A 27,709-nucleotide genomic window follows, 5' to 3' on the forward strand; every position below is an offset into this window, starting at 1 on the left:
TTCTAATATAGTCATATAATTCTCGACCCCTGCCTGAGACAGGGGGGATCCTTATGCCCACCAGCTAAATAAAAAACAAAAGACGAACTACCACCCCTCAGGTCCTGGGTCATCGCTTATCAGGGATTTGTAGCGCCATTAACAAGAGCTTTCATGTTCTCTCAAATTTACATTCGAAAGAAACGAAGAACAGGGTCCGGGTATATGGGACGTTGTCAGGCGTCACAAGGGATGGACTCAACTAGCCTCTTAACCTCCAACGGTGAAAGTATTTCCATATCTGAACCATGGCATTCCAAATGGCGTCGTTTGATATTAATTGTGATTAAACATACAAAGGTACGTAAAAACCAATCGGGTAGAGTGAATGGGGCGATCTCCATTTCATGGCCCTCCAGCTAGGAAGTTTCAAGGGGATTTGGGGTTAACCCTCCTGTGCTGTCAGATACCCTACCTGTTTAACTTTCGCAGATCTCTCTAGGTACGCAATTTACACCTTGGTCGACTCTGTCTAAGCTTACCGTCACGCCACTAACCCCCGTTCCAAACAAAATAATTAGTGACATCAAGACTCGAGCCCCTGTCCTCACCGACAAAGGGTTCCAACTCTACCGTGCCAACTACTCGGTTAGAACTGCTCAAAATTGTACTAAAAAACCTTTTTGCATTTCAGAGCTCCAATTAAAAGAAGTAAGAATTACGAATACTTCAATTTCAGAGCTCCCCAACAATTGTTCAAGATAAATACTATTTATATTTCTTCTAACAAAGAAAACTAGCTGCCACATTTAATAATCTTACCATTAAAAGGGGATAAAAGTTAAGGAGTTAATAAAAAGAGCAAATTTTTTTGAGTAGTAAATACAGAACTTCAAAATTAAAGCAAAGAAAAATTACCCACGTTAAATAGCAGGATGTAATCCCTGATAGTTTCCCACTACATTGTGCTTCTTTCCAGTCTTTTTCCCAGCAATTATTATTGCTTTAATTACATCATAGCATATTCACTCACAATAATGTGCGTTCCACTGCATATAAACTAATAAATATATAAATTAAGCATTAGCATAATTATCGTGTTAGACCTACATGATAATTAAGTTTTCTAATTACCGTGTTTTAAGTCATAAGGTGTCAAATCAGCAGTTGCAATTTAAATAAAGATTTTTGGCGTGAATTCAATTTTTCTTTAATTTTTATTCTTCACAGAATCCTAACTTCTAAAGGGTTTGTATTCTCCAGAAAGAAGATCGGCAATCTCAGCATAGATTTGGCTTACTTTTTTTTACGAGCAGCGCTAAAATAACTCATTCCTTCATTCCATTATAATTTTGATTACTCTCCAAATGCTTTCTGTTCAATTGATGATGCTCGTTGTCGCATGTATTCTACGGTAGATTTTATTGTGAATTTTTTTGTCTGCGATTCGTTATGATTCTAGCTGTTGTTTGTCTTCTAACCTCATATTTTGTTGTGCATCATTCTCGTTTGCAATTCATTGTAATGCTCATCCTCACATGTATTCTTGACACAAATTTGCTTGTGCATTATTTTCGCTTACCATTCGTTGCCCTACAAAATTGAATGTTGGCAAAATTATCGTTTTATTCTTTAGTTTTTAAGACATTGGGTGGTGAGTCAAAAATTTCAATTTAATTAAGAAATTTTGGCATGAGTTCAATTCCTCCTTCCTGTTTAGCCTTCATAAAATCATACCTTTTATAGGATTTGTATAAAAGGTATATATTTGTATAAAAGGTTTTTATAGGGTTTGTATTCGCCTGGGAAGCGATCGACAATCCCAGCATTATTTTTACTTACTTCTTTTTGAACAGCGCTAAAATAACGCATTACTTCATTCTATTGTAATTTTGATCAGTTTACGAATACTTTCTGTTCGATTGACTATGCTTGTTGTCACATGTCGTCTATCCGTATATTTAGTTGTACATCAACTTGGTTTGCCCTTCGTCATGATTTTCGCTACCGCTTGTTTGCAATTCGTGGTGGTGCTGGTTGTCACATATTTCCTATGCGCAGATTTTATTGTGCATCAGTTATTGTGCATATCAGTTTGCGAATCGTTTTAATTCTCACTGTTGTCTTCTAGCCGCAGTTCCGTTATATCTCGTTTTACACGTTTCTCACCGCAGATTTCGTTGTGCTCTATTTTTGTTCATCATACCTCGGGCAATTCTTCCATACCTTTTACTTTAGTTATTTGGATTCATTCATTATCTAGTACAATTTTGCATGAAGTAATATATACGAAAGAAACTTCTTTTCCAGCTTTTTCCCTTTCAGTTTTTTTTAATTACGTTATTACATAATTTAGTAATAACCAGAAGTGTTATGTTACACACACTCTCTGAAATATCTAAATTACACATTAGAATGATTATGTGGTTATCCTTTAGTTTTAAGTAATGGGGAGAAAACTCAGCAACTCCATTTCAATTAAGACATTCTGGCAATAATTCAATTCCTCCTTCCTGTTTATCTTTCACAGAATCATAACTTTTTTTTAGAATTTGTACTCCCCTGGTAGAGAATCGACAGCCTCAGCATTGGTTTTAACAAGTCCTTTTTGAACGACGCTAAAGTACGGCAGTCCTTCATTCCACTGTAAATTTGATTTTTCTGCTAACCGCAGATATGATGCAAGTTGTCACATATTTTCTAGCCGCAGATTTCCTTGTGTTTCATTACCTCAGACATTTTTTTCATAATTTCGCATGCATCATAAATACCAAAAACGATAATCACCTCCGGGAAAAAAATGATGAAAATTGCTCTTTAAATACATATAAATTCATATAACGGCTCTTTGCATCCATATGAATTATTTCTTTCCAAAATTAAGGCTCCAAACGAATTTGTTCAAAGTCGTAACCTATCTACATCGTTTTTTTAAGCTAGACATGTCATTTGGAAAAGCATTTCACTGTGGCATGAGAACCAACTTGCTAGACTCTGTTTTCCCATTCCCTGTAATGTCCTCGTATTCTGCTACATGTCGTCGTAAACTGATTTTCAGATTATTCCTTCAATTATAAATAAGAAACAAGTGGCCAACTTTTAGAATATATTGTCAAGTTCAAAATAATCCAACTTTTTGTCAAGTTCAAAATAATTCAACTTTTGGTCAAGTTCAAAATAATTCAACTTTTTGTCAAATTCAAAATAATTCGACTTTTTGTCAATTTCAAAATAATTCAACTTTTTGTCAAATTCAAAATAATTCAACTTTTTGTCAAGTTCAAATAATTCAACTTTTTGTGAAGTTCAAAATAATTCAACTTTTTGTCAAGTTCAAAATAATTCAGCTTTTTATCAAGTTCAAAATAATTCAACTTTTTGTCAAGTTCAAAATAATTCAAATTTTGTCAAGTTCAAAATAATTCAACTTTTTGTCAAGTTCAAAATAATTCAACTTTTTGTCAATTTCAAAATAATTCAACTTTTTGTCAAATTCAAAATAAATCAACTTTTTGTCAAGTTCAAAATAATTCAACTTTTTGTGAAGTTGAAAATAGTTCAACTTTTTGTGAAGTTCAAAATAATTCAGCTTTTTTATCATGTTCAAAATAATTCAACTTTTTGTCAAGTTCAAAATAATTCAACTTTTTTGTCAATTTGAAAATAATTCAACTTTTTGTCAAATTCAAAATAATTCAACTTTTTGTCAAGTTCAAAATAATTCAACTTTTTGTCAAGTTCAAAATAATTCAACTTAAATAATCCTAGTTGGAAGTGACAGTTGACTACTACTGCTACTATCATGATTACCAATACTGCAAGTACGTTACGACTGCGACAACATTGGTGACAAATCATGACTACTTGCTACAAGTGCGAACATCACACTAAAGCAGTAGTATCGATTTGTTTAATATATTCAATTTTTAGTAAAGCACAAATGACATCTATGCTCTTTAAAAGGCTTAGGAAGGGGAGGGGGACTACTCTTGTAAATGGTAATTTTTACTCAATTGAAGTTTACTGAGCGTTCTTTTTAGTTTTTGTTCGCTTTATGATCCATATATTCGTTTTAACAGGATCTGGTATTTGTTTAATCTTATTATTTATTTTAATCTTCGTTCTGGGTGTGTCATTCATACACTGGCAGTAATTTCAATTCGTTTGAAGCTTTAATAATATATTACTATTTCTGCTGGTCTCAGTATTACTGTTGACTATTCTGGATAACGTAATTTAAGTTTATTTTAGTTAGTTTTTAATTGGAATAGTTTTATTATTGGTGAATTTTTATTAGTGACTATTTACTTAGAACTTTAGTAGGATTAAGTTTTAAAACTTTTTACTTAAGAATAAAAACTTTGGATTGCAATTTAGAATTTTCAATAAGAAAATTTGCATCCCCAGATATGAATCTCACCTTACGTATCTGCTGTTATGGTAAAAGTGTCACATATTATAGATTGGTAGCTATCTTTTCTATTAATGTATGATTAGTTATTATAGGTTCTAAAGGTCTGATCTACCTATCTCCCTCATCCCAAAAATATCTTGGAAGCTAGAAATCTTCAAGAAAAAACAGTTATAGAAAAGGTCATTTTTTTAGATTTGTGCAATATTTCCATTGTTAGGAAGTTTCTTTCTATTCAAAAGAACTATCGTTATTTAAATATTTCAAATTGTATTGTCTATTTTTGCGTATGACTCGTATTTACAAATGATAGAAAAAGCGATAGAAAAAGAAATGAACAAGATTACATCTAAACTTTCCAAAAACATGATCCAAACTTTTCAACCCAGCAGGTATGATTTTCCCTTTGCTCTTCATCTTAATATTACTTTTTCCTGTTTCCTTCTTAATTTTTTTTCTAGTTTTCAATATGGAGTTGTCTCACACATGGAAACTATTTGAAAATGAGTGGTTTTTCTTTGCCTAACTTTTGCCTGATGAAGAGTCAACTACAGCTTATATTTATTTCAGGAGATTTCATAAAACATTAAAAAAACGAACTATGAAACTGGCTCGAATTGCAAATTCTAGGAAAGAAAGTATAAAGTATACACAGTAAACAAATAAAGTATACACAGTAATTAGCTGATACAAACAAAATGAAACGCTACAATTTCAGCAAGGACTTTCGAATTGATTCAAGTTTAAGCTATATTTTTTTTTTATATTCATATGAACTGCGTATATCTTACTATTACCATTGGTAAACACAGCTTCTATCTATAATGGAAGAACTAGAATAGGGTAAATTTTCTTGTAAAAGAGGGCAGGTTTAACTAACTCACACGAATTTTTAGGTCACTATTTTCAACCTTTTCTAAGGTTTTCTAAGGTTAACCTTTTCTTCGATTTAAACTCAGCGGGGAATTTCTATAACTGTAAATTCCTATGTGTTGGTATGAAAATTATCATTTCGACCTGAATGTTGGATTTATAAATGGGTTCCTATTTTGCATTGATCAGCTGTAATGACGGGTTTCAAGTTCTACTTGAGCCAGGTGTGCTTGACTGCCTCACATGGGCTTTAGTCGGATCATCTTGTGACCTAACATTCAGAGAAAACGAGGGTCCTGTTTTCCAGGCATTGTCATTTTCATCAATCAAAGCCGTCTCAATGGTTAAGTGATGAACACCAGGGGATGTCAAGTTCAAGATGAATTCAGACGAAAAGTAATCATGATCTGCACGAACTAGTTGACTCAAATGTTTAGAATCGTCAAATGCCTAAAAAAAAGACTTAATCACGAAGGCAACTGAACTTTTATGAAAATGATTTCTTGTTTGGTGTAAATATGGGATTTCGTACTCAGCCCGGAACAGGCGATGCAACTCTTGCTAAAGTATTCAGTTACATATTTACCCTAGCAGACAAAAAAAATAATAAAAATGAAAATATAAACGTGTCCAGATCCCCAAAAAAGTACCACAGAAAGCTGCAGGTGACACTCAAGCAGAAATACTGAACTTGCATATCGGTAGAAGGAATTACATAAAGTTGTGTGCATTATTTCTTAAGCTTATTCTCACTAGTTAGGGTCTAGATCTACTACTACTACTAACAACTCACCGTAGCACCAAGCTACCTGAGGCCAATACAGCTAAGCACGCTCCTCCTCCATCCCAATCTATTCAAAGCCTCTTTCTTTAAACCTTCCCAGGAAGTTCCCATTTCCCTTAAATCTTTCTTTATGACACCCTCCCATCCCAACCACGGATAATCTGCTTTCCATTTAGCCCTAGACGGTTGGCCAAAAAGGACAATCTTCGGTAATCTGTAATCCTTCATCCGCAGAACGTGCCCTAGCCATCTAAACCTTTCTCTCATTATAGCCATAGAAAGCGGGATTGAACCACACTTTTCGTACTAGATGGGTAAAACAGTTAATATTTTCCTGAATATTGCAGAAAGACTCTCAAATTTAGGTGCGATATGAACTCAGTAGCTGTCAATAGAGCAATAATTACTTACTTTCAATACTTTTGTAACAAAACTAAAAAATCTTGTAACCAAATGACATTTACTTGGGCATATCATAGGCAGTGCAATAGGGCTAGCCTACCTAAGTAAAGAGCAAAGTGGTCTCTATGTATTATTATTTTTTTTCACAACGGCACTTTACTGGCATTTTTAATAAAAATGAAAGGGAGTAATCAACCAGGACTTGCCCCAGTTAAAAATAGGAATGGGGCCTTAATTAGTGATAAGGAAAGAGTTAAAGAGAGGTTGAGATAAGATTTTGAGAGTGTGCTAAACCGGGATAGAGTTACAGGAAAAGATATAAAGGAAAATGAAAAAGTTTATGACACCTTGGATGTAAAGGAAAATTCATTTTGTTAGGAGGAATTAGTAACAGTATTAAAAGAATTAAAAAATAACATGACCCCAGGTTCTGATTGTGTTTTAAATAAGTTTTTTTTTGTTTTTTTTTTGTGGTTGTGATGTTAGAGATAAGTCACTGAAGATTATGAATAAGATTTTTAAAAAAGGAAAAGTACATACAGGTTTTAGGAAAACCCACAATAAACCCCTGCATAAGAAAGGTGATAGGAGTGAATGTGGTAATTACAGAGGCATTAGCCTGGTTTCTGTAGTGAGAACTAACCTTGGATAAACCAAAAGGAACTGAATACAAAATACTACTATTACTACTATTACATTTGCTACTATTACTACTACTACTACTGTTTCTACTATTACTACTACTACTAAAGCTAAGGGTATTAAAGTGAAACTTTCAAGGAATCGAACTAAATAAAAAAATACTATGCGGATGTAGGTTATTATAAAGGCGTATCAGCGATATCGCAGTACCGTTATTGATTAATAATCTGATACTTTAAGGGCGTGTTGAATTAAACCAAAATGCACTGTGGCCATGCTACAACTACTATTACTACAGATACTCCTACTTCTTTTAAGGCTAAGTATATTCAGATGAAACTTTCAGGAATGTTCAGGGGGATGAAAAACTAAATTTTATAACCTATGTATGTATAATACCCTATTTTAACAAAACAAAGTCAACCTCTTTAGCTTCATTCACTTGAAACAAAAATCTCTGCGCAAGGTTTATTTTGTATATTTTAAAACCCCAAAACCGGCAAAAATAATTTAAAAAAGTAAAGCTTTTCTAACGGAAGTAAAGAAAACGGAAGTAACTAAAAACGATCAAAGATATTCCTTTGTACTTTATGTAACAAATTTCTGAAATACGGTTCCAAATATCCTGCCTCGTAACATTACAATAAATTTGAAGCATTTTGAAAAATAAGCACTTAACCGATAACTAACCTCACTAAGGTGTTAAAGGGATTTAAAATTGTATTATGAAATTTACTGATTTTAGGGCCAGCGAAAGACTTTTGAAACCCTTATAAACCAGTCCTTTGTTTTCTTAAGGGCACTTAAGAATTTTTTGGCTCATGGCCTTGTTTTGGTCTTTTTGCAGCGTCAATTTTGCGTTTTGAAGCGTCAATTTTGCGTTTTCTGAAAAGTGCTAAATTTCCAAAATTCTACAAACTGGGAAAAACATCAGGAGTTATTCTACTTGAACCTGATGAGGATAAGTAAGTAAGTAAGTAAGTAAGTAAGTAAGTAGGTAAGTAAGTAAGTATGACGGCACTAGACCCTTAAGGTCTAAACCGGCGGTGCTGGTCTCCGTTTCTTGGCCCTTCAGCCAGGAAGTACAATGGGGGGCTGGGGGCCAGCCATCCTGTGCTCTCGCACACCCTTCCTGATTACCTTCCCCAGATTTCTCTAGGTCCCCATTTAGAGCTGGGTTGACTCTGGCTAAGTTTACAGAGTCACCCCACTGACCCGCGACCCAAACCCAAATAACTGTCCTCGCCAGGGATCGAACCAGTGCCCCTCGGACAAAGAATTCTCAACCCAGCGCACGTCCACTTAGCCAGGACGGCTGATAAGGATAGGCTGGGTATAAAAGGTTAGAACTGTTCCGGTGTAGTGAGATGGCTTAGGACAGTGTTTCCAAACTGATTTTGGGACATGCCCCCACCTAGCCATTTCTAAAATCCTGATGTCCCACTTGTGATGATTAAGTTTTGTTATTCAAAATTTTACGTGTAATCACCTGAAGGAAGCTTAAAAGGCCGTTAATTTGGTATATTTTATTGTGACGCCCTCTAGGCATACTTTGTACTAATAAAAAATATTGTCTGAAAGACATGTTTTACACAACCATCATGCATCTTTTTTACTCTTTAAATGCATTTGAATGCAACGTCATTCACACGAAATATGTTGTTTTTTTTTCAAAATTATGGCCCCAAAATATACTCAGCTGAAGGGTGCACGTATTGCCCATGAACCACCAAAATATTGCCATGCACGACTGTTGGGGCATGCACCCAACGTTAGGAATCAGGGTTTTAGGGTCTCCGCTACATCACAAGATCCTTTCTCCGTCCCTATCCCTGACCGGAAAACACCCCCATAGCCTAATAGTTGGATAGGAGTAGACCTTTCACGGATTTTCCTGACCAAAATCGTGACTTCTCACAGCACTCCAGGCGCCCTTCGAGGAAATTATAGGCTAGTAAACGACATAGCATTTGCACTGGATTCTGGTTAATGGATAATTCATTTGAGTTTGGTCTGTTTTGGTGGGCTATTTTGGGCAGAGGAACCTCTTCCTAGCTAAGTTATCTGATATTGATCGACTCCCCGTAGTAGCATAATGTTTGTAGGCATGAATATATAAAGAGTTGGAGGTAATGGGCTAGAGATTGTCTGTTCAGGTTTCGACTCTTGTTGACAGAAAAGCATCGCCAAGCGCTGAAAACCATGTTGAAAGATGGGCCCAGGATTGCACAAAGCCTCCATTCATACTGGACGTCTCAGAGACTTCGTGTTGTTCAGTTCTAAGCTAGCTTAAGTAATTCGTGTATACTAGAAAAGATGTGTTATTCCTCGTCTTGCCCTGGCTCTAGGATTACTGCCTTTAATGAGGCCATAATAATTTTAATGATTTAAAGAATATGAAAATTGCAACTTGGAACGTTACAACGTTAAAACAACTACCGTAACAAATTTTGAATGACGAATTCAGACACTTTGAACTAGACTGATTAGGAGTATCAGAAGCTCATATCCTATGGGTATGAAACATGAAATTAGGTGATATAGAATTTATTTACTAAGGCAGGAAGGATGGGGTACATAGGCAGGGAGTAGGGCTCATGATGAATAAGGAAGCTACCAAGTTTTATTTAAGTTGGGAAAGTATTAACAATAGAATGCTAATTTCATGACTAATAAGTGCAGGATATAAGTCATTGTAGCATATATCCTGTAACAACGACTGATGGAGATCAGATGAGTTTTCCTTACAGCTACAGAAATAAGTAGACAGGATCCAAGGTAAAAATAAGGGGTTTTTAAGGGAGATTTTAATGCTCAGGTAGGCAGAAACAGGAACAGATGGTATCCTAGCCGAATTTGGTGTAGGAAAAGAAACTTACATGATGGTAAGACAGCTAACCTTATTAATTATGTTATTATAAACCAAATACTGACAGTATCCACTGATGATAGTGGAGTATAGGAGTGCTGTTATTATTTTTTAAAGTAAAGATCACAATTTAGAAGTGTCTAGGGTTAATCCAAAGCTAAAATTTAGGAAAAGTAACTACCTTCTGGGAAGCTATGACGTCAGTAGACTCCAGGAAGAGAATTTGAGTAAACTTTCCAGGAACAGTTGAATACCGAATTGAAGAGTTTAAAATTTGACAATGTAGAATATAGATGAAATAATTATAGGAAAATAGCTTATGAAGTCGATGATAGTGTCTTAAGGAAAAAAGTTGGAAACACAGCTAAAATTAAACGTGAAAGCGCTTTATGTTTAATAGAGAGGAGGAGGGGCTTGTGCAAAAACTATTTGAGAGAGAGAGAGAGATAATAGCCAAGTGGTTAGCACTCCGGACTTGAAATCCTGAGGTCAGGGGGTCGAGTCCTGGTGTTGCTGGTTATTTGGTTTAGAATGGGGTCAATGGTTCGACCCTCTAAGCCCAGTCAGAGTCGACCCAGCTCTAAATGGGTACCTGGAGAAATCTGGGGGGAAAAGATGGAAAGCGTCGGATGATTTGCCCCCAACCACCGGTCAAAGGCATTGAATAAGGAGGTCCGTACTTGCGCAACGCACACTATTTTTCAGCATGCGAAAAAGTTTTCTTTTCTTTTTCAGAGATAATATGAACATAAGAGGAATGTAAAGAAAGCGAAGAAAGCTTTAAGGAGGTGTGAGGTGGAGGCCATAGATAAAGTTGCTGAGGATCTGGAAAATACAACCAGACGGAATAATTATAAAATATTGTTTTGACTTTGTATGCACGAAGAACTAGTGTCTGTAAGAAGAAGTTTGTATGGTATGAAGTATTAAGTGGCAGTGCTCAAAGGGATGAAAAATAAGGCCCCAGGTGTTGATAGTGCAGTAATTAAAGTTTTTTTTTTTTAATACGGTGGCTATGAAGTTAGAGATAAATTACTGCAGATTATGAATATAATTTTTAAAAAGGGGTAGAACTTAGCGATTTTAGGAAAACTATAATTAAACCCTTTTACAGCAAAGAAAACAAAAGTGAGCGATAATACTTTTTTGACTTAGAGATGCTATAAACAAAATGTTATTAGAAGAACAGTGTCATTTTAGGAAGTAGAGCAGATGCGTCGATCAAATTTTCACTCTTAGATTAGTAAGTGGGAAGTTCTAGAGTCATCAAACACCATTAGTCCTCAGTTTTATAGATAATGGGGAAGCGTTTGATTCAGATGATGGTGGAGCTTCAGCGAAGGTCCTATCCTTGTATAGTATACCAGATACATCAATTAAAGTTATTAGTGCTACGAACGAGAATAACATTGATCTGCTTCAGGTAGGACATGAGGTTAGTTGCTCGTCTCGTATTAAATCAGGAGTTAAGCAGAATACCTTCTTTCTCCACTTTTATTATTCATTTTGATGAACCATCTCCTAAGAGACAAAGCAAAGGCACTGGGAGAACACAGACCCAATTGGGGAATTAAACTCTCCTAGACTAAGATTGTGTTGATGATTTAAGCACCCTAAATGAAAATGGTAGCAAAATGAATGAATTTCGAAGGTTTTCAGAGTTCAGGGTCCAAGAATAGGTTTGAAAATCACTGTTAAGAAGACTAAGTCAGTAAGACAAAAAATAAGTGAAGGTACAGAGGCGATGTTGAGTAACGAGAATATTGATCAAATGGATAGCTTTAAATTCCTGGGTAGTATTATTAGTAAAGATGGTTTATGCAGCCAAGGTGTAAAAAGTAGAATAATAAACAGAATAACCAGTAATAGAATAGAAGAATAACCAATTAAATAAGTATAATAATTAGAACCAACGAATAACCAGAAGAATAACCGATAACGTGTTTTTTCAAAGTTGAAAAAAGTTCAGAAAAATTCGAAGATAAGGCTGCGAGCCAAAATTACTAGCATCCGAGTCTGTATGGTCAAGTATGATTCTGAAGCATGGGCGCGCCAAAAAACGGAGGACAATTTGCTAGATGTTTCCCAGAGAAATCGCAAACGGGTTCTTTTGGGTACCCCGTACCCGATTGACGGACCACATCTCAAACAGTGAGCTATACGAAAAATTTGCTTCAATCCCACTTTCTAGGGCTGTAATGAGAAAAAGGTTGAGATGGGTGGGACACATTCTGTGGATGAAGGGTGATATATTGCCAAAGATCTTCCTTGTATGCCAACCATCTAGGGCCAAACGAAAAGCAGGTCATCCCCCAATCAATGGGGTGGGAGAATGTCGCGAGGAAATATTTAAGGGAAACGGGGACATCTTGGGATGGTGTAAAGAATATCCTTTCATTACTGTTGTACCTAAGGGTCTTAGCTTACAATTTTTTCACAAAAATCCGTAGCAACACTCCCAAGAGTCCTCTGAACGGTTTTTATACACTGGGTACATTTACCCGGGCATATTTTCTTAATAGAAGACGAGAGCGAGTCACCATATTTAGAACAAAATTTTCTAGGTATACTAAATCAGACTACCAGACAACTAATCTCCGAATTATAGGTCACTGTTATGTCAGTTCATTAATGTCACACCAAGAGACCTTTATTGACAATTTTTGTCAGTAAAAATCAAGTGTTGCACTTCTATGAGTCATCTGAAGGGTCTTTATCTACTGGGCAAATGCTAAAAAAAGGTGACCTTTGTATTTCATTCTATTGAGGTCGTGTATTGGTTTTTCTACTTTTACTATGGTTAGTTTGTTTGTTGTTATCTAAGGTCTCTTTTCCATTATTGTTTGTGTCTTTTTTTCTCTTTGCCAATACATGGTTAGTTTCGTTTTGTCGTTGTTCCTTTGCTGTTACCTTGTGTGTGTGTGTGTGTGTTTTTTTTTGCTTCGTTTTTTCTTTCGTTTGCTTTCGGTTTTTGCGTTATTTTTTTTTCGTTCCTCTCCTTCCCTTTTTCTTGCCCTACTGTGAGTTATACTGTTTTTTAATTTTGTAAAACATCTAAGGTACAAATAACTCAATAATAATAGAGAGGACTTTTTAGCAATAAACAGAGGGCTATATACAGATACGAAAAGAAACCAAAACTTGCCCATCCGTATAAGAAACGATACTCACACTTAAAGCAGGTTAATTTACAACTAAACATTTCAGTGTTTTAAATTTAGTATGATGTTCTGAGTGACACTAAATCTAATATCTAACGTAAAGTAGGCCGTATCTTGGCCGTATCGTTGATTTGAAAAGGCCATATCTTGGTTTTAGTCCAACACCATTGAGAGTTGGCCTCGAGGGAGTTTGCTATAACGGGACTTGATATTGATGTTTCTTTCATAACAGATGGAGAACACTTATAAATCTAGAACTTAAAATTGACATGGAAAAATGGCTAAAATTGACATAAAAAAAGAAAATTGACAATTGACAAAATATTAAAACGAAAGAATAGTTGCAAAATGTATATGTATAGACTATATTATGAACATTTTTTTTAAGTGAAACTATCATCAGAGACCAAGCACAGTAACTCCCCCCTTCTCTCACCACCCACAATCGTAGGTCATAACATACTACGGTTTTCAGAAATAGTCTTATTTATCAAAATAATGTATCTGCTGATAACACTGTGAGACTCTTTACCTTATTTTCCCCTTTAGGAGGAGGGGGCTGGTTGGTAACATTGATTTTTACCATTTTGATCATCCTGCATCTCTTTATCCCTTTGGACTGAATTACTCCTTCGACCGTCATAGCAAATAGCGTACCAAATGGTATTGACACTGGCTCATTCCCCAGACGAGATGAAGGACTGACGGCAAGCTAAAAAAATAAAAATAAATTGTTTTTCAGTTCTATTACGGTGTGCTCTCCTCTTGTTATAGATGTCTCTGGGCATGCTCTGGCGTATAAAGCGTTTTGTGGGTAGTGATGTCCTTTGGTGGATGTTATCTGTATTCTTAGAGCTTTTTTTATTATGGAGGATAATAAAATCCTCTTTGAATTATTCTTCAACCTTTCCTTTACTTCTTTTTGTGGTTTGTAAATTAATCTTAATTACAAATTAATTTAAGTAATAAATTAATTATTTAATTATAAATTATTATAATTTATAAATTAATTCTTTTTTTTTATGATATAAACTCACTTTCAATATTTTTTTTTATCTATTCAATCTACAGGTAAAATAAAAGGGTTCAATAAGAGATGAATCGATACAGCCATGTATTTAATTACAAAAGAACGAAAAGTCGGTGTAGCTGTTACATTTGATAGCTGAATGATAAAAGCATTGGTGGTATGCAATATTTTTAACGTTTTCGCTTGGTGACATATATGCTGTGAAATGAAAGGGAAATAAATTAGAAAAGGCTGTTTCATTTAATCACTGTGGCATGTTTTCTAGGATTTTTGTGTCGATGCATACTTTCCATGAAGCGAACGTAAAATAAATATAAAATGAAAGTTTTATTTGATCACTGAGGTATGGTTTCGAGATACAAGGTATGATTTAGACATGTCTGGTAGAATCCAGCATATATAAGATGAAATTAATTAAAATTTTAACGTTGAACTGATTAAAATTTAAACACTGAATTTATTTAAATTAGTTAATTTTTAAATTCAATGATCTTACAATCAACTGAAAGTTATTAGAGTTCGAATGAGAATCTGTAAAATAATGATTTACAAGATCTTTTCTAAAAGAAAGAGGACCAACTGTAGCTCATTCATGGAGACGTATTACTTTTTCGACTGGTAAAATTTAGCTATTTACTTTCACGGACTTTGTGTTTCAAAGTAGAAAGGAATAATAGAAACATGAAAAATATTCATTAAGTTGGTAATAACGTTATTATCAAGAGGGTAATAACGTTATTATCAAGAGGATAATAAAGTTGTTATCAAGAGGATAATTTAGGTACTCGTTTGACTGACGGTGTACCAGACAATAAGTTCAGTCAAAAATGTGGTTCCATCCCAGGGCGATATCGACAATTTTTCTACGATAATATCGAAAGAAAGACAGATATAGATCATGCATTATTGGATGAAGGATGAAAGCTTACCAAAATCGTGACTTTGGACATCCTTTTGGGAACAGACAAAAGCAGATCAATTCTAGATAGGGTGGGGTAAAGAGTTCATAAGACAGGATTTCAACAATATTAGAACTTAAAGAGAGGGAGTAAAGACTAATGCTTTGAACAGATTAGGGTGAAAGAGGTGAAACCACAGCTGTTTGAGTCTCAGGTGGCTTGGTTCTGCAGTGGGTTGTTAGTAATACTAGCAGTATTATCCCTAAGCTATGAAACAATATGTTTCATACAACTTCTCTTAATCCTGTCAAGTAGCTAGAAAAACTGGAATTAGCGACACTAATATTTGTTTATCAACGGACGAATTCGTCATATACCTTATGAAATGCTTCTCATAAGAAAACAGGACTTGATATTTAAGTAGACTTGTTATCCTGGAGAAATACCACAGCCTACATATAGGCAATATTCCAATCATTGTGTATACTCTAATTTCTCATTGAAAAAAACAAACATAAATCATAAATCTAATTTTTTTTTTAAATTCACAAAATATTTTTGTAATATTACTTTTCCATGAAATATTGTTTTAAAGTTATCCAAGCAATCTTTTTATTTCATTTCCCTCCTTACTACTGAGGGCCCAAATTCATAAATAGATAACACTTATGATGAATTATTGTTGTCAAGTTCCTATGGACGTGTCCTGGGGCCTTATTCTTCTTTAAATAACGAGCAAATCGGAAGTGCCTTATACTCATCTCTGGCAGACAGGATGTTCCAAAACATGCCTGCTCCGAGAAGAAAAACAAACATAAGTTTCCTTGGATATGAAATTTCCACTCATACTGGAAAGCAGGTGGGACAGCTAGGAAGCAAGGAAGACAGAGTTAGGGTTTACCTTGACCGTCGTAGATTGCAAAGCTTGGAAGAAGAACCTTGGAATGCAGAATGGAGACATCAGGACAAGCTGTAAGGCCGACATTATTCCGTCAACGTGCTAAAAGAAAAATATTAAATAAACAGTAAAAATTAAATTAAATTCATCACTGATAAATAAACAAAATGAAAAGTATAATCTCAAAGTCAAAGTGAGGTGTCAACAACTTTGACAGAGTGGGGCGTTTGTACACCAACAAAAAGAGACTAGCAGATTTGCAGACCATAGGTTCTTTAAGAAATCCCACCTACAGATTTTAGTGTCAGCATCGCTCTCTGGGACGGTTTTTTCTTAAATTAAAGATCCTAGATCGGTACATGGTGCCAGAATTAATATGTTTAAATTGGAGTATTTCTTAGTGAAAATGTTACATTTTAAATTCTTTTATTACATTCAGCAGCCATTGTTTTCCTATAATTTATGGTAACTTTTTTGTATATATCGGTAAAAAAAAAACCAGCTTCACCAGGCTTTTGTCACTTCCCTTGGCTTGCTCAGGCCTTTGGCCCAAACAATAATAGACTAGGACATCCGACCCAAGGGGAGCTGTTGGGGCTCTGCCCCATTTTATTTTTGTTCTTCAGATAAATGAGAGGTTGAATTCTCGCTGCCAAGCCAGCGATTTCCTAAGAAGTCAATTTTCGGGTCAAAGTCTGTTTCTCTATGTCTGACCTAGACCATTGAAAGATAATATGATTCAGAAGAAGCAAGTGGTTTGAACCTTTAATTTAGCAGATTGGCCAGTCATTCTGGGGACCCACCCAACACAAGCTTTCTTTGGGCAAATATAGTGATTTTTTAGTTAGTTCGTTTCTAGACTACAAAGTCCTTTTTAAGAGTTCGATTATAGCGTTCGTAGATATGTTTTGTCAGAATGACATTTGGAGATTAAAAGTGAGTTATTTTCTCCAACTGTGTGAGATTATTTTTCCCCGAGCCCAGGCAGGTGGGAAAAGTTTTCGAGAATTACCGTCATCAATATATCGACAGGACGGTCCGTTTACAATCCAAAGAGATAGTTAGATAGTTATCGGTGGTGACACAGGTTGTGGCACCCTTTGCCAAGAGTTTAGCATATGAAAAGGTATTATTAGCATTATTATTATTTGTTTTTGACCCACACTATACAAAGGTATAATACGTGGAGTAACACAAATAAAAACACATAAAAATGCAATGCAAATCAAAATAGGAGTCACGAGGTTACAGAGTAACCAGTGACAGAGTAACAAATAAAAAATAAGACACTAAAAGAGAAGAGGAAAAAACATAAAAGGAAGAAAAAAAGAGGAAAAAACCACATAACTTGCAGAATCTAAAAAAGCAGTAATGTAGAGAAATATGGAAGCTGTCTTTATTGTTATTATTATTTAATTTTTACTCACTCTTTACAATACTAAAAAACGTCGAGTAACAAAAGACAGAGAAAAAAAAACAAATACAGGAAAAATAACTTACTACTGAAAAAAGCTGATAAGTCGGTGGTGAGGAAAAATACGGATATAAGCGGTATGTGAAAGCTTTCTGTTTAGTACTTCCAATTTTAAAGTAATATCAGGAACAAGACATTTGTTAATAAGAACCAGGTTTTTTGTCCAAGGAGGAAGAAACAACAAAAATTTACAAAATCTAAAATAATTAATCCGGATTCTTTTTAATTCTTTTTTCTTAAGAAGGGGAAAAATAACAGAAGTAAAAAGAATGAAATGTTCAAACACATAAAGTTTGCAACACCAGTGAGAGCAAAGAAATTGTAGAACCCTTTTAATCACTTGATCGCGTTACTATGCTCTAGCGGCATCGCCAGCGGCACTAGTGCAAAGTCGGGGACCCAGACAACGAAATTCTAACATCATAGGCTTCAACGAACTAAAGTAGGCTTGAGGAATTTATCAGAATTAGTTGCTGTTAACGAATATAGGCGGAAACACCGAAAAATCTTGTGTGCCAAAAGAGATATCACCTATTTGCATAATCGATGACGTCATCAGTTATACTTCTGTTTTTCGACCTAGATGAGAGGTTTGAACATAGAATATGAAACAGAATAAGGTACCGAGAAGAAAAGAAAAAATGATGAGCACAGTCAGATCTAGCTTCCTAACTGCCCATTAATAAAACATACCGAAGTTATGACACCAGAAACCACCTTTCCTGTACTTACATTAGAGTTATGTTTAAAGGGGGAGGAACAGAGCAACTGGGGCTGCACAGGAAGGTGACAACACCTTTGCAACTCCATTCCGTTAGTGGCGTCAAAACAGAACCCCCCTGGAATAAAGTAAAGTGCACAGATATTGAATCATTGCCTCTTCAGAAGTACGTTCAAAATAAAAAAAAATTACTGCAGAAATAGAGCTTTTGATGAAAGAAAAGAGAAAGAAAAAGAATCTAAAGAAAATGACCACACATTACGCATATGCTATACTTCTTCGGGCAGATTATCACACTTCACGGAACAAGCAAACAAAACGTCACCAAATCGAGGAAGGCATTTAGAGCTCTTGGTGCACTTTTTGCTACACTCACAAAAGAGTTGTGAATAACCAGACGGAAGCTAGGAAGCGCTCAAAAAAACAGGAACGCCATTTTGTCCAGAATATTCCATCCATAACTCAAAGGGCTTGGAAGACATGGTCTTGCAATCAATGAGGCATTCCCGATTGCAAGCTGATAGTAAGAACGCTTACAATGTTCCACAAACACCGCCTCTGTAGGAAGCAACGCTTTCAGCTCCTTCTTACGAGGGTAAAAGTGTACTCCTAAATCATTGAGGGAAAACTGATTAGGATCCCTTCCATAAGCGCTGATTATCAGCTTTCTTGCAACAGCTTGGAAGGAGAACATACTGGTTTCCGTGAAGGTTTGACCTCTCAACTTCTGTATTGCACACAGAATCTTCATTTACAGACCCCTCTTCTTGGTGGACGCTTAAAATGTTCGTTTTCCTTTGGAGAAACAGTAACTCGTTGTCTCACAAACCCGAAATGCAGTCAATGAACGCCAGGGGGTTCAACACTTGCTTCTCCGTTCTCTGGAACAAAAGATGAATCGGGACATGATAATTTGGAAACTTCACGAGGAGTTGATGCAAAACATTCTACCCAGGAAAAATATTAAGGAGACGAGGAACTTGGTCCAGTAGTATCACAAGTACATCAGTATTTCTAGTACAAACAGTCACCCTTTCAAAGCCGTTTCTAAAGCAAAAGGCAACGTGCAGAGCCATTCTGGTGGCCACTACCTCATGTATGCTACACCGAAATTCCTCGAAGCTGACGGAAATCAACATCATAACTTTAACATACATGTCTCATCCGTTCTTCAAATCCTCCAGGCAGCCGTACACGCAAGATTTCGGTAGTGCTTAAGCCACTTATATAATCAAATCCATTTGCTTCCCATGTTTCATAAGTTTCTTTCATCAAATTTACTTTGCTCTTTGTATTTCCAACAATCTTTGTCCAGTTTCCAATTTTTGAGCTCGTCGAGAAGGAGTAGACTGTCGAGCAGTGGCCACGTAACTGGTGGCACCCACTGCAGTCCTTCAGAGATATAATGCCACTATTTGGACTAGTGTGACCTTACAGTCCGTCATACCTGTCACCCGCGATATGAATTTCACCTCCTGTTTTAGGTATCCCTTTCAAAACGGCTATAAGCAACCGCATGGCATAGGTTTCGACGGTTTCATGTTTACCTGGTGGCCTTTGGCGAAACAGTGGCATGAAGTCGATAGCAAAGGCTTCACGCCCATACAAGCAACGTTCCTCATCAAAGTTAGGGTTTTATATAGGAATAATAATAATAATAATAATTTATTATAAGCCAAAAAACAGGCCATACAGCACAGTATTCTTAAATACACTCTACAAGAAGAATAACATAAATATCAAGTTTCACTCATGTCAACGCTTCATTTACATATTTACATAACTGCCTGATTGTCCTTTTTACGGTCGTCTGCAGGATCCCCGGGAACTCCCAGTTACCACCCTCAAAATACTTTCCCCTTAAAAGAGAAAGTTGCTGGCACTCGGCGAGAACATAGGCCACATCCTCAATACCTAGGTTACATCTGGGGCAAGAGTAATCCGCATCTCCATCTGGGGCCATCCTTTTTCTTTCAAATATTCTTTTTCTATTTTTTAGTGGCAGGCAATTCGCTCAGATCCAAAATCAAGTCCTTAATGTCTCCCCCGATAATCCTAGTTTAAAATAATATTCAAATCCAAATATCTCTTTTACTTGGGAATAAAACTTCCATGTCTAAGATGTTTTACCTGCCTAGGTCCACATTTAGACTTCCTGGTCTTCTATTCTTTCTATAATCTTAGCCAAAAATATGGGTTCATCCTGATCTGAGGGTCCAAGCCCCTCATTCCAAATATAAGATAATCCTAGTCCATCTAAACCATTTTTTATTTGATACAGTCACGATCTTTTACGTTTTGACCGTAGCATCTCCACATAAGCTGCTTTTGCTAACCTATCTTCTGGCAGACTTTGAACTTTTAGCCAGTACCGGATCATCTGTGCTAATCTACTCATTCTCAGCGAAAATATACCTAGGTCACCATTTATTGCCTGATTGTGGGTCGTTACGTGAAGACCAATTAATCTTTTAAAGTGTTGCAGCTGAATTGATTCCAATTGTGCTGCCGGGTCATGCCCCCAAAGTTCAGCTCCGTAATGGATAGTAGGTAAAACTTTAGAATTAAAACATATTTATGCATTTTTAGATCTTTTATACTTGAAAGCCTTGAATTACGTAAAATGGCAGCTGAAACTGCTTTCCCTCCCTTAATAAGCTCTTATACATGATTTTTCAATCCTCCTTTTGCTGAAAGTGTTACTCCCAAATATTAAAAATTTTCGCTCTCTTTCACTTTTTCACCTTTATAATAAAATTCTTCTTTTTGATCAACATTATTCACATGAATTCCTCTAACAACCACAATCTCACCCTTTTTTCCGGCCATTCAGGCAAGCCACTGGCCTCTCTCAGAAAGTCTAGTACGGTAGACTTAACACCACTTCGAAGCGCCAACGTAGAACCCCTGAGTTCAAAAATTGAAGGAGCATATGAAACGAGTTCAACGCTCAGAATATTTTAGGCTGTTTCAGTCCACTGTTAGTGGTGGAATCTATCCCACACAGGATTCTATTCACTGTCATAAGTTCTGAAAAAACGGCGCTTTGTCCAACGGCATTCATTTTTGATCTCGATTTTCTTGAAGCAACATCCATTGGGGTTACTTAAACTTTTGAAAAGGGTTTTTCATCCCCTTTGACATACTTTGCTACAGCTGCAACTCCTCGTTCCTCAGCTGCAGGTAAAGAATTCGCAACCGATGTACTGGTCTGCTCATTAGTTATCACATTCATAAGGATTTCTTCAGTTGCAGTAAATGATTCTGTATGACAGTGCAATACAGACACGACCGTTTTTACAAGGATTATCTACTTTTCGATAAATTTCGAGCTATCTTCGTGATGCGGAGAATCAAACTCAATCTTATTAATAAGATCATTCAAAGCAGACAAAACTGAGGCAGCAAAAGGCAATGCGTCTGCTTTCCACTTTGCGTCTGCTAGTTCACTTGTTGTAACACCAACCAGACCAGCATTTCTTTTCGAATCAAGAATTATGGTCGATTCAACAGTATGATTCGGCAGCACAAGCGTAAACGAGCTTGGTCACCTTTTCACACTGAATATAATCTTCGATTATGAACAAAGTGATGACAATGACGTTCGTGCAATGAGATCACGTTGCTAGGTAGCGCTACCGTAAAACTTCCGCTAGGTGTACAAAGTGTAGCGCAAATAGGGTGTCCGAACGTGGAAAGCACTGGGTCACATCGTGGGAGTTAGGGTGGAGGAGGGGAGAGAACTGGCAAAAATATTAGTATTGCACAGAATATAGCTTTTTCACGCTAATGTCGATCAGTTGAGGAACTCGTAAATGCTTGCAAGTGCAAATTAAGGCAAGCTAAATCTAAAAAGTGGAGTGGAGAGATAATACTCCCCTCTATTCTTGAAATCCCTCATTAGTGGAATTGGATCTGAAAATGCACGCATGCAGAAAAATTCTACCAGATAAAGTGCTCAAAAAAGTTCCCCAGAATAAACAAAAATACTCAATCTTTGTTTTTTTTTGCTATTTCTGCAGATACACCCTTTTTGCCATTGGCGCAAGGAATTTTGAATGCTCCACCAGATATTCGTTTTCAGCAATTGTTTCTGCCCTAGATTCCATATTCAAACCTTCTTTAGCTCGTTGAAGCCCTGTAACTATTTTCTAGCGATCTTTCTTTATTGTGGGTCCTTGACTGGCAGTGTTAGAGATTAAACAGCTGGTAGTCCCAAGGCATCCAGTAGAAACAGTGGTAAAAAACCACAGTTTCTACTGGGTTCCTTGGGGCTAACATATTCGTCCCTATTGCCACCTCCTAGTTTTGTTCTAGGCTGGAATGCCTCTTTCCTAATTTCAGTGTGCCTATCCGCTATTTCCGTCATTTCTTCAATCGTTCGGGGATTTTCTGTTTTAAGTACGTTCTCATATTTGGATAGGCATTTTCTAAAAACTATTCCATTACTGTTTTTTCTATCACTTCCGTGAGCTTTTCTTTTATTTCCTCAGGGTCTTCTAACATTGTATAATTCTCTAAATCTAGCCATTTTATACCCATTTTTTTTTAATTTTTACCCGTATTCTTTGTACGTTTCGTTGTCTCGCTTTTTTTCGCTTCTATAGCAGCACAAGCGTAAACGAGCTTGGTCACCTTTTCACACTGATTATAATCTCCGATTATAAACAAAGTGATGACAATGACGTTCGTACAATGAGATCACGTTGCTAGGTAGCACTCCCGTAAAATTTCCGCTAGGTGCATAAGTGTAGCGCAAATAGGGTGTCCGAACGTGGAAAGATCTGGGTCACATCGTGGGAGTTAGGCTGGAGGAGAGGAGAGAACTGGCAAAAATATTAGTATTGCACAGAATATAGCTTTTTCACGCTAATGTCGATCAGTTGAGGAACTCGTAAATGCTTGCAAGTGCAAATTAAGGCAAGCTATATCTAAAAAGTGGAGTGGAGAGATAATACTCCCCTCTATTCTTGAAATCCCTCATTAGTGGAATTGGATCTGAAAATGCACGCATGCGGAAAAATTCTACCAGATAAAGTGCTCAAAAAAGTTCCCCAGAATAAACAAAAATACTCAATCTTTGTTTTCTTGCTATTTCTGCAGATACACCCTTTTTGCCATTGGCGCAAGGAATTTTGAATGCTCCACCAGATATTCGTTTTCAGCAATTGTTTCTGCCCTAGATTCCATATTCAAACCTTCTTTAGCTCGTTGAAGCCCTGTAACTATTTTCTAGCGATCTTTCTTTATTGTGGGTCCTTGACTGGCAGTGTTAGAGATTAAACAGCTGGTAGTCCCAAGGCATCCAGTAGAAACAGTGGTAAAAAACCACAGTTTCTACTGGATTCCTTGGGGCTAACATATTCGTCCCTTTTGCCACCTCCTAGTTTTGTTCTAGGCTGGAATGCCTCTTTCCTAATTTCAGTGTGCCTATCCGCTATTTCCGTCATTTCTTCAATCGTTCGGGGATTTTCTGTTTTAAGTACGTTCTCATATTTGGATAGGTATTTTCTAAAAACTATTCCATTACTGTTTTTTCTATCACTTCCGTGAGCTTTTCTTTTATTTCCTCAGGGTCTTCTAACATTGTATAATTCTCTAAATCTAGCCATTTTATACCCATTTTTTTTAATTTTTACCCGTATTCTTTGTACGTTTCGTTGTCTCGCTTTTTTTCGCTTCTATAGCTTCTTTGAAAGTGCTCGGGGGAGATTTGAAACTTTTCAAAATTGGTTTGCTTTAATCTTTCAAAGTCTTTGAGTAAAGCATTGGTAATGCCTTAAATGCAGCTTGTGCTTTGTGGTTAAGGCAGGACCAAATTAATGTCACCCAGTTCTCTCTCGGCCATTCGTTTAATTCATCGTATTTTTTTTTCAAAATTGTAGAGGTAAATCTTCATTTTATTTCATTGGTTGGAGGTAAATTGTATGCATTTACTCTGTTGTATCTTCGAGGCCTTTGGGAATTTCTCCCAGCGATCATTTCCATAAATGCTTTTCTTTCCTCTCTATCTGTCTCTGTTTCTTTTCTACCAGCCTCCTTCTTTTTTCAATTTCAATTTCAATTCAATTTATTATTCGAATAAAAACATAACACAAACATTAATAACAATAAAGATCCTAGAAGATAACTTGTTAAGGACCAAGAGAAAAAAAAATTAAAGTAACACTGAAAGAGAAAAAAAAAAATAGAAGAATAAAACATGGCTAATAAGAGCAAATTTGTTAAAAATGGAAATAATAAATTATACCAACAAGTTTTGTTACATTTTTATACAACTTGCAGAAACTTGTGGCTAGTTCAACACTGGAGGGAATTTTGTTACATTGAATAATAGATTTGTAAATGGGAGATTGCTGGGCAGCACTAGAAACGCATTTAGGAATTTTAAAGGCTCTATTGGATGAACGGAGACAATGGGCTTCCGAATTATTAATATTATAATAGGCTAGGAGTTGAGGTGGAAGATTATTGTGGAAAGCAGAGTAAGCAAGCGATAAATTTAGTTTTTGTATGATTTGATCAAGTGGAGCTATGCCAAAATCTGAATACAAATCACGAGTTTTTACTCTGACTATTCTTTCAGCCTCCTCCTTTTTTTCTTTGGTAATTCTGTCTTTCTCCTCCTTTTCTTCTCTGGCTATTCTTTCTTCCTTCGTGAAAATTAATACATGTTGTGTCATATCTACAAGATTATTTTTCCGTGACCCCCTGCTAGAAATTGAGCCCACACTGCTCCTGCTAATCCGTCTACTTCGATTCCTCCTGCCGTTACATTCTCTCAATTCACTTTCAGGATCCGTTCGTTCCATATTTTTTTGTTCCGTATATCTATTATCTCTGATTGGCAACTCCCCGTCATTTTGCCTAGCATCTGAGGGTGAGCTTGTCTTGTTTCCGCGTATTTTCATATAATGATTTTTCTTCCTGTATTACCGCGTCTGTTTCTACTTCATGCTCTCTCATATTACCCGGTGTGCTCCTTCCTGATAGTATTTTTGTATCGTTTTTATTTCTCTATTTGGGTATCCCCTATCTGGAAATAGTTCCTTCTGAGTATGCAGTCTATTCTGTTTTCCCTCCAACGTTCTTACAGGTGATCGTCCTATTCATGATTTTGTTGCAAAGTTCCCTTCGTACGGGTCACAATTGTCTATTTCACACCCTGAAAAGTATTGGGTTCCACTTGATGATGGATGCCCTTGGATACTTTTAGCTGAAATTGCATATAGGTTCACCGCGGTAATTTTTCTCGACTTAATATATAATACAATTAAGTTTTGCTCTTTTCTAGACCTTGTGTTAATCTTCTCTCTGTCCACCATTGTTTCAAAATTCGAGCAATCACAATAATTGTTTCAATCCATATGAGAGTACTTTCTCAAATGGTCAAATTTACTTCCGCTATTCTCGTGAAAACTTGTTATGTCTTAATTAGCCGATAGTCTTCACAAGTTAATTTGCCACGTGTTCTATAAAATTCATAAGATCTTATTTCCTTCTAGCTAGGCTACGCCCATCCAGATTATAATTTGCAAAATTTTAACTAATTCCGTCTTTTCGCCGTGCAATTTTTTACCGTTCGCTAAAGTAGGCTACTGTATAGGCTAAATTAACTCGGCTCTTCGGAAAACGCGGATTCTTTTCACTACCAGTATCTTGGGAGTTCTCCAAGTCTGTAGCTGCCACCAGTATTTGGTATGGATGACTCGTGAGCCATCACTGTTCAATTTGATAGCCTATAGGCTATCAGTCTTCGATTTCAATTCAGGATATCGAATTGACAAAGGATCTGGTGAAATATGAGTTGATTGGGAGAGAGTGTCTCCCAAGGACTCCAGATTTGGGAGGTAAAACCTCGGTAACAGGGTCACAACTGGCCAACCAGTTGTTCGTTGAGTGAATGGTTCATCATTCTTTGCTCTCTTGGAGGGGCCCCTCCGCCCAATATAGACCAAATCTCCCTAAGAGTTGACAGGACTAATAGAGTTGATTGGATCTCTCGCTATTTCCAGGTTAATATCCTATTTGAACCACGGAAAGTCAATTAAGATGTATAATAATCCATTTTTATTTTATTTTTTTAACTGCAGAGTTGAGTTTATGCCCGCAAGAATTTTGGGTAACCAAAATCCAATAATTTTCAAAATCACAGCGTCACTGAGAGGATTAGAGGTGGGATTTTATTATTGCAAAAAAACTTCCAAAACCCCAAGGCAGGGGCCTTGGGGTTTTGGCAACTTCAAAATATCTGAACAGCTCATTATAGCAGACTCGAAAGAAATTCAGAAAAGAAAAACGGGAGAATCAGAATTCAGATCTATTTCTGGCACTGAACGACCAATATAATTATTTCCCTCTTTTCAGTGTCGTCTTCTGGAAGGGACAAGGGGGAGTGGCAGTTGCCCTAACAATTTGGAAAAACAACTATAATTTATCAAGTAACTTTTGTTCGTTTTAAGTTTCAATTTCGTTCTTTACTTCGAGCAGATATCTTTTTTTAATTTACCCATGCCCGTTTATGATAAAGAAAAACGAGAAAAAAGGGGTGATTTTTTCTTGATGCTCAAGGAGGAGGTTACAAGTCAGACGCCATTTTCAAATCACAATCAACTGAAAAACATGAAACACAGGGCTGTAAGAATAGCAGTTGGTTCAACTATGAGATTGAGCATCCTGTGGTGGACGTGGGGGTCGAGGAAAATGGAGGGGGATAGGTACGGCAACATTAGTGTTGAAACTAGCTAAAAAAATCCGGTTGCATACTAAATTCACCTCCGCCCACCCGAAAGCATGTTTACACTATACTACTGTAGCTGCAACAGCTCATTGCTGATACTCGAGCATCAGAACTTTATGTTTGTTTGTTTAATGTATTTTATGTTTGTTTAATGTATGTTTATTGTTTATTATGTATTATGCAATGTTTTGAATTTAACTAAACAGTGTCTTTGCTAAATAGTAACTGATCTTCACCACCGCTAGAAAAAAATGTGCTATTGAAAACTTAAAGCAAGCAAATTGGGTGTTTTTTTCACTGTGTGTTCAGTATCCATAATAAAATGATTTCCCAAAACAAGTTTTCAGGTATCTTGAAAACACATTTTGGCTCGGGATTTTCACAAATGTTCAACACCCCTTTCCCCGAAGGGAATTCTCCTCTTGCCCCTCCCCCCAATAAAATTCTGGAGCTACGCTTCTGCCTCTTATATCAACATCCTCCTCAACATTTCCTGAACATTTCTCCTAAATACTCTGGCCTTAGAAGTAGTAATAGCAATAATAGTAGACACACTAGTAGAAGTTTGCATATAGTACCTTTTGATTTGTTCAACGTCCACCTCAATATGTACTGAAAGCTTAAATCTAACATATTAAGCTCTTCCAGGGATATAGCTGTTACACTCTTTCGATATCCTACATCGACATAGTCAGTTTCGATTTAGTTCAATTCCCCCCCCCAGTATTCCCTGAAAGTTTCAGCTACTGTTTCAATAGCAGTAGCAGCAGTACCAGTTGTAGCAGTAGTAGTACCAATATTATGCTAAAGTGCCTTTGGGCTAGTA

The 27,709-nt window shown here is 36.3% G+C and overlaps 1 protein-coding gene across 1 annotated transcript in view; it reads right to left on the minus strand.

Moving 5' to 3' along the window:
* Window positions 1-4,934: 4,934 nt before the first annotated feature.
* Window positions 4,935-27,709, minus strand: part of defl (Integrator complex subunit 7) — a 156,684-nt gene continuing 133,909 nt past the window's right edge. Inside the window, exons 16-18 of the mRNA XM_089101069.1 lie at window positions 15,952-16,050; window positions 13,654-13,833; window positions 4,935-5,713 (exon numbers count right to left, since the gene is read on the minus strand). Coding sequence (XP_088957195.1) covers window positions 5,468-5,713; window positions 13,654-13,833; window positions 15,952-16,050 — 525 coding nt within the window. The 3' untranslated portion in view covers window positions 4,935-5,467. The remainder of the gene's footprint in view (window positions 5,714-13,653; window positions 13,834-15,951; window positions 16,051-27,709) is intronic.

Source organism: Artemia sp. Qi Xiang Cuo, chromosome 15, assembly GCF_049724085.1.
Source record: "Artemia sp. Qi Xiang Cuo chromosome 15, ASM4972408v1, whole genome shotgun sequence".
Classification (NCBI taxonomy): domain Eukaryota; kingdom Metazoa; phylum Arthropoda; class Branchiopoda; order Anostraca; family Artemiidae; genus Artemia; species Artemia sp. Qi Xiang Cuo.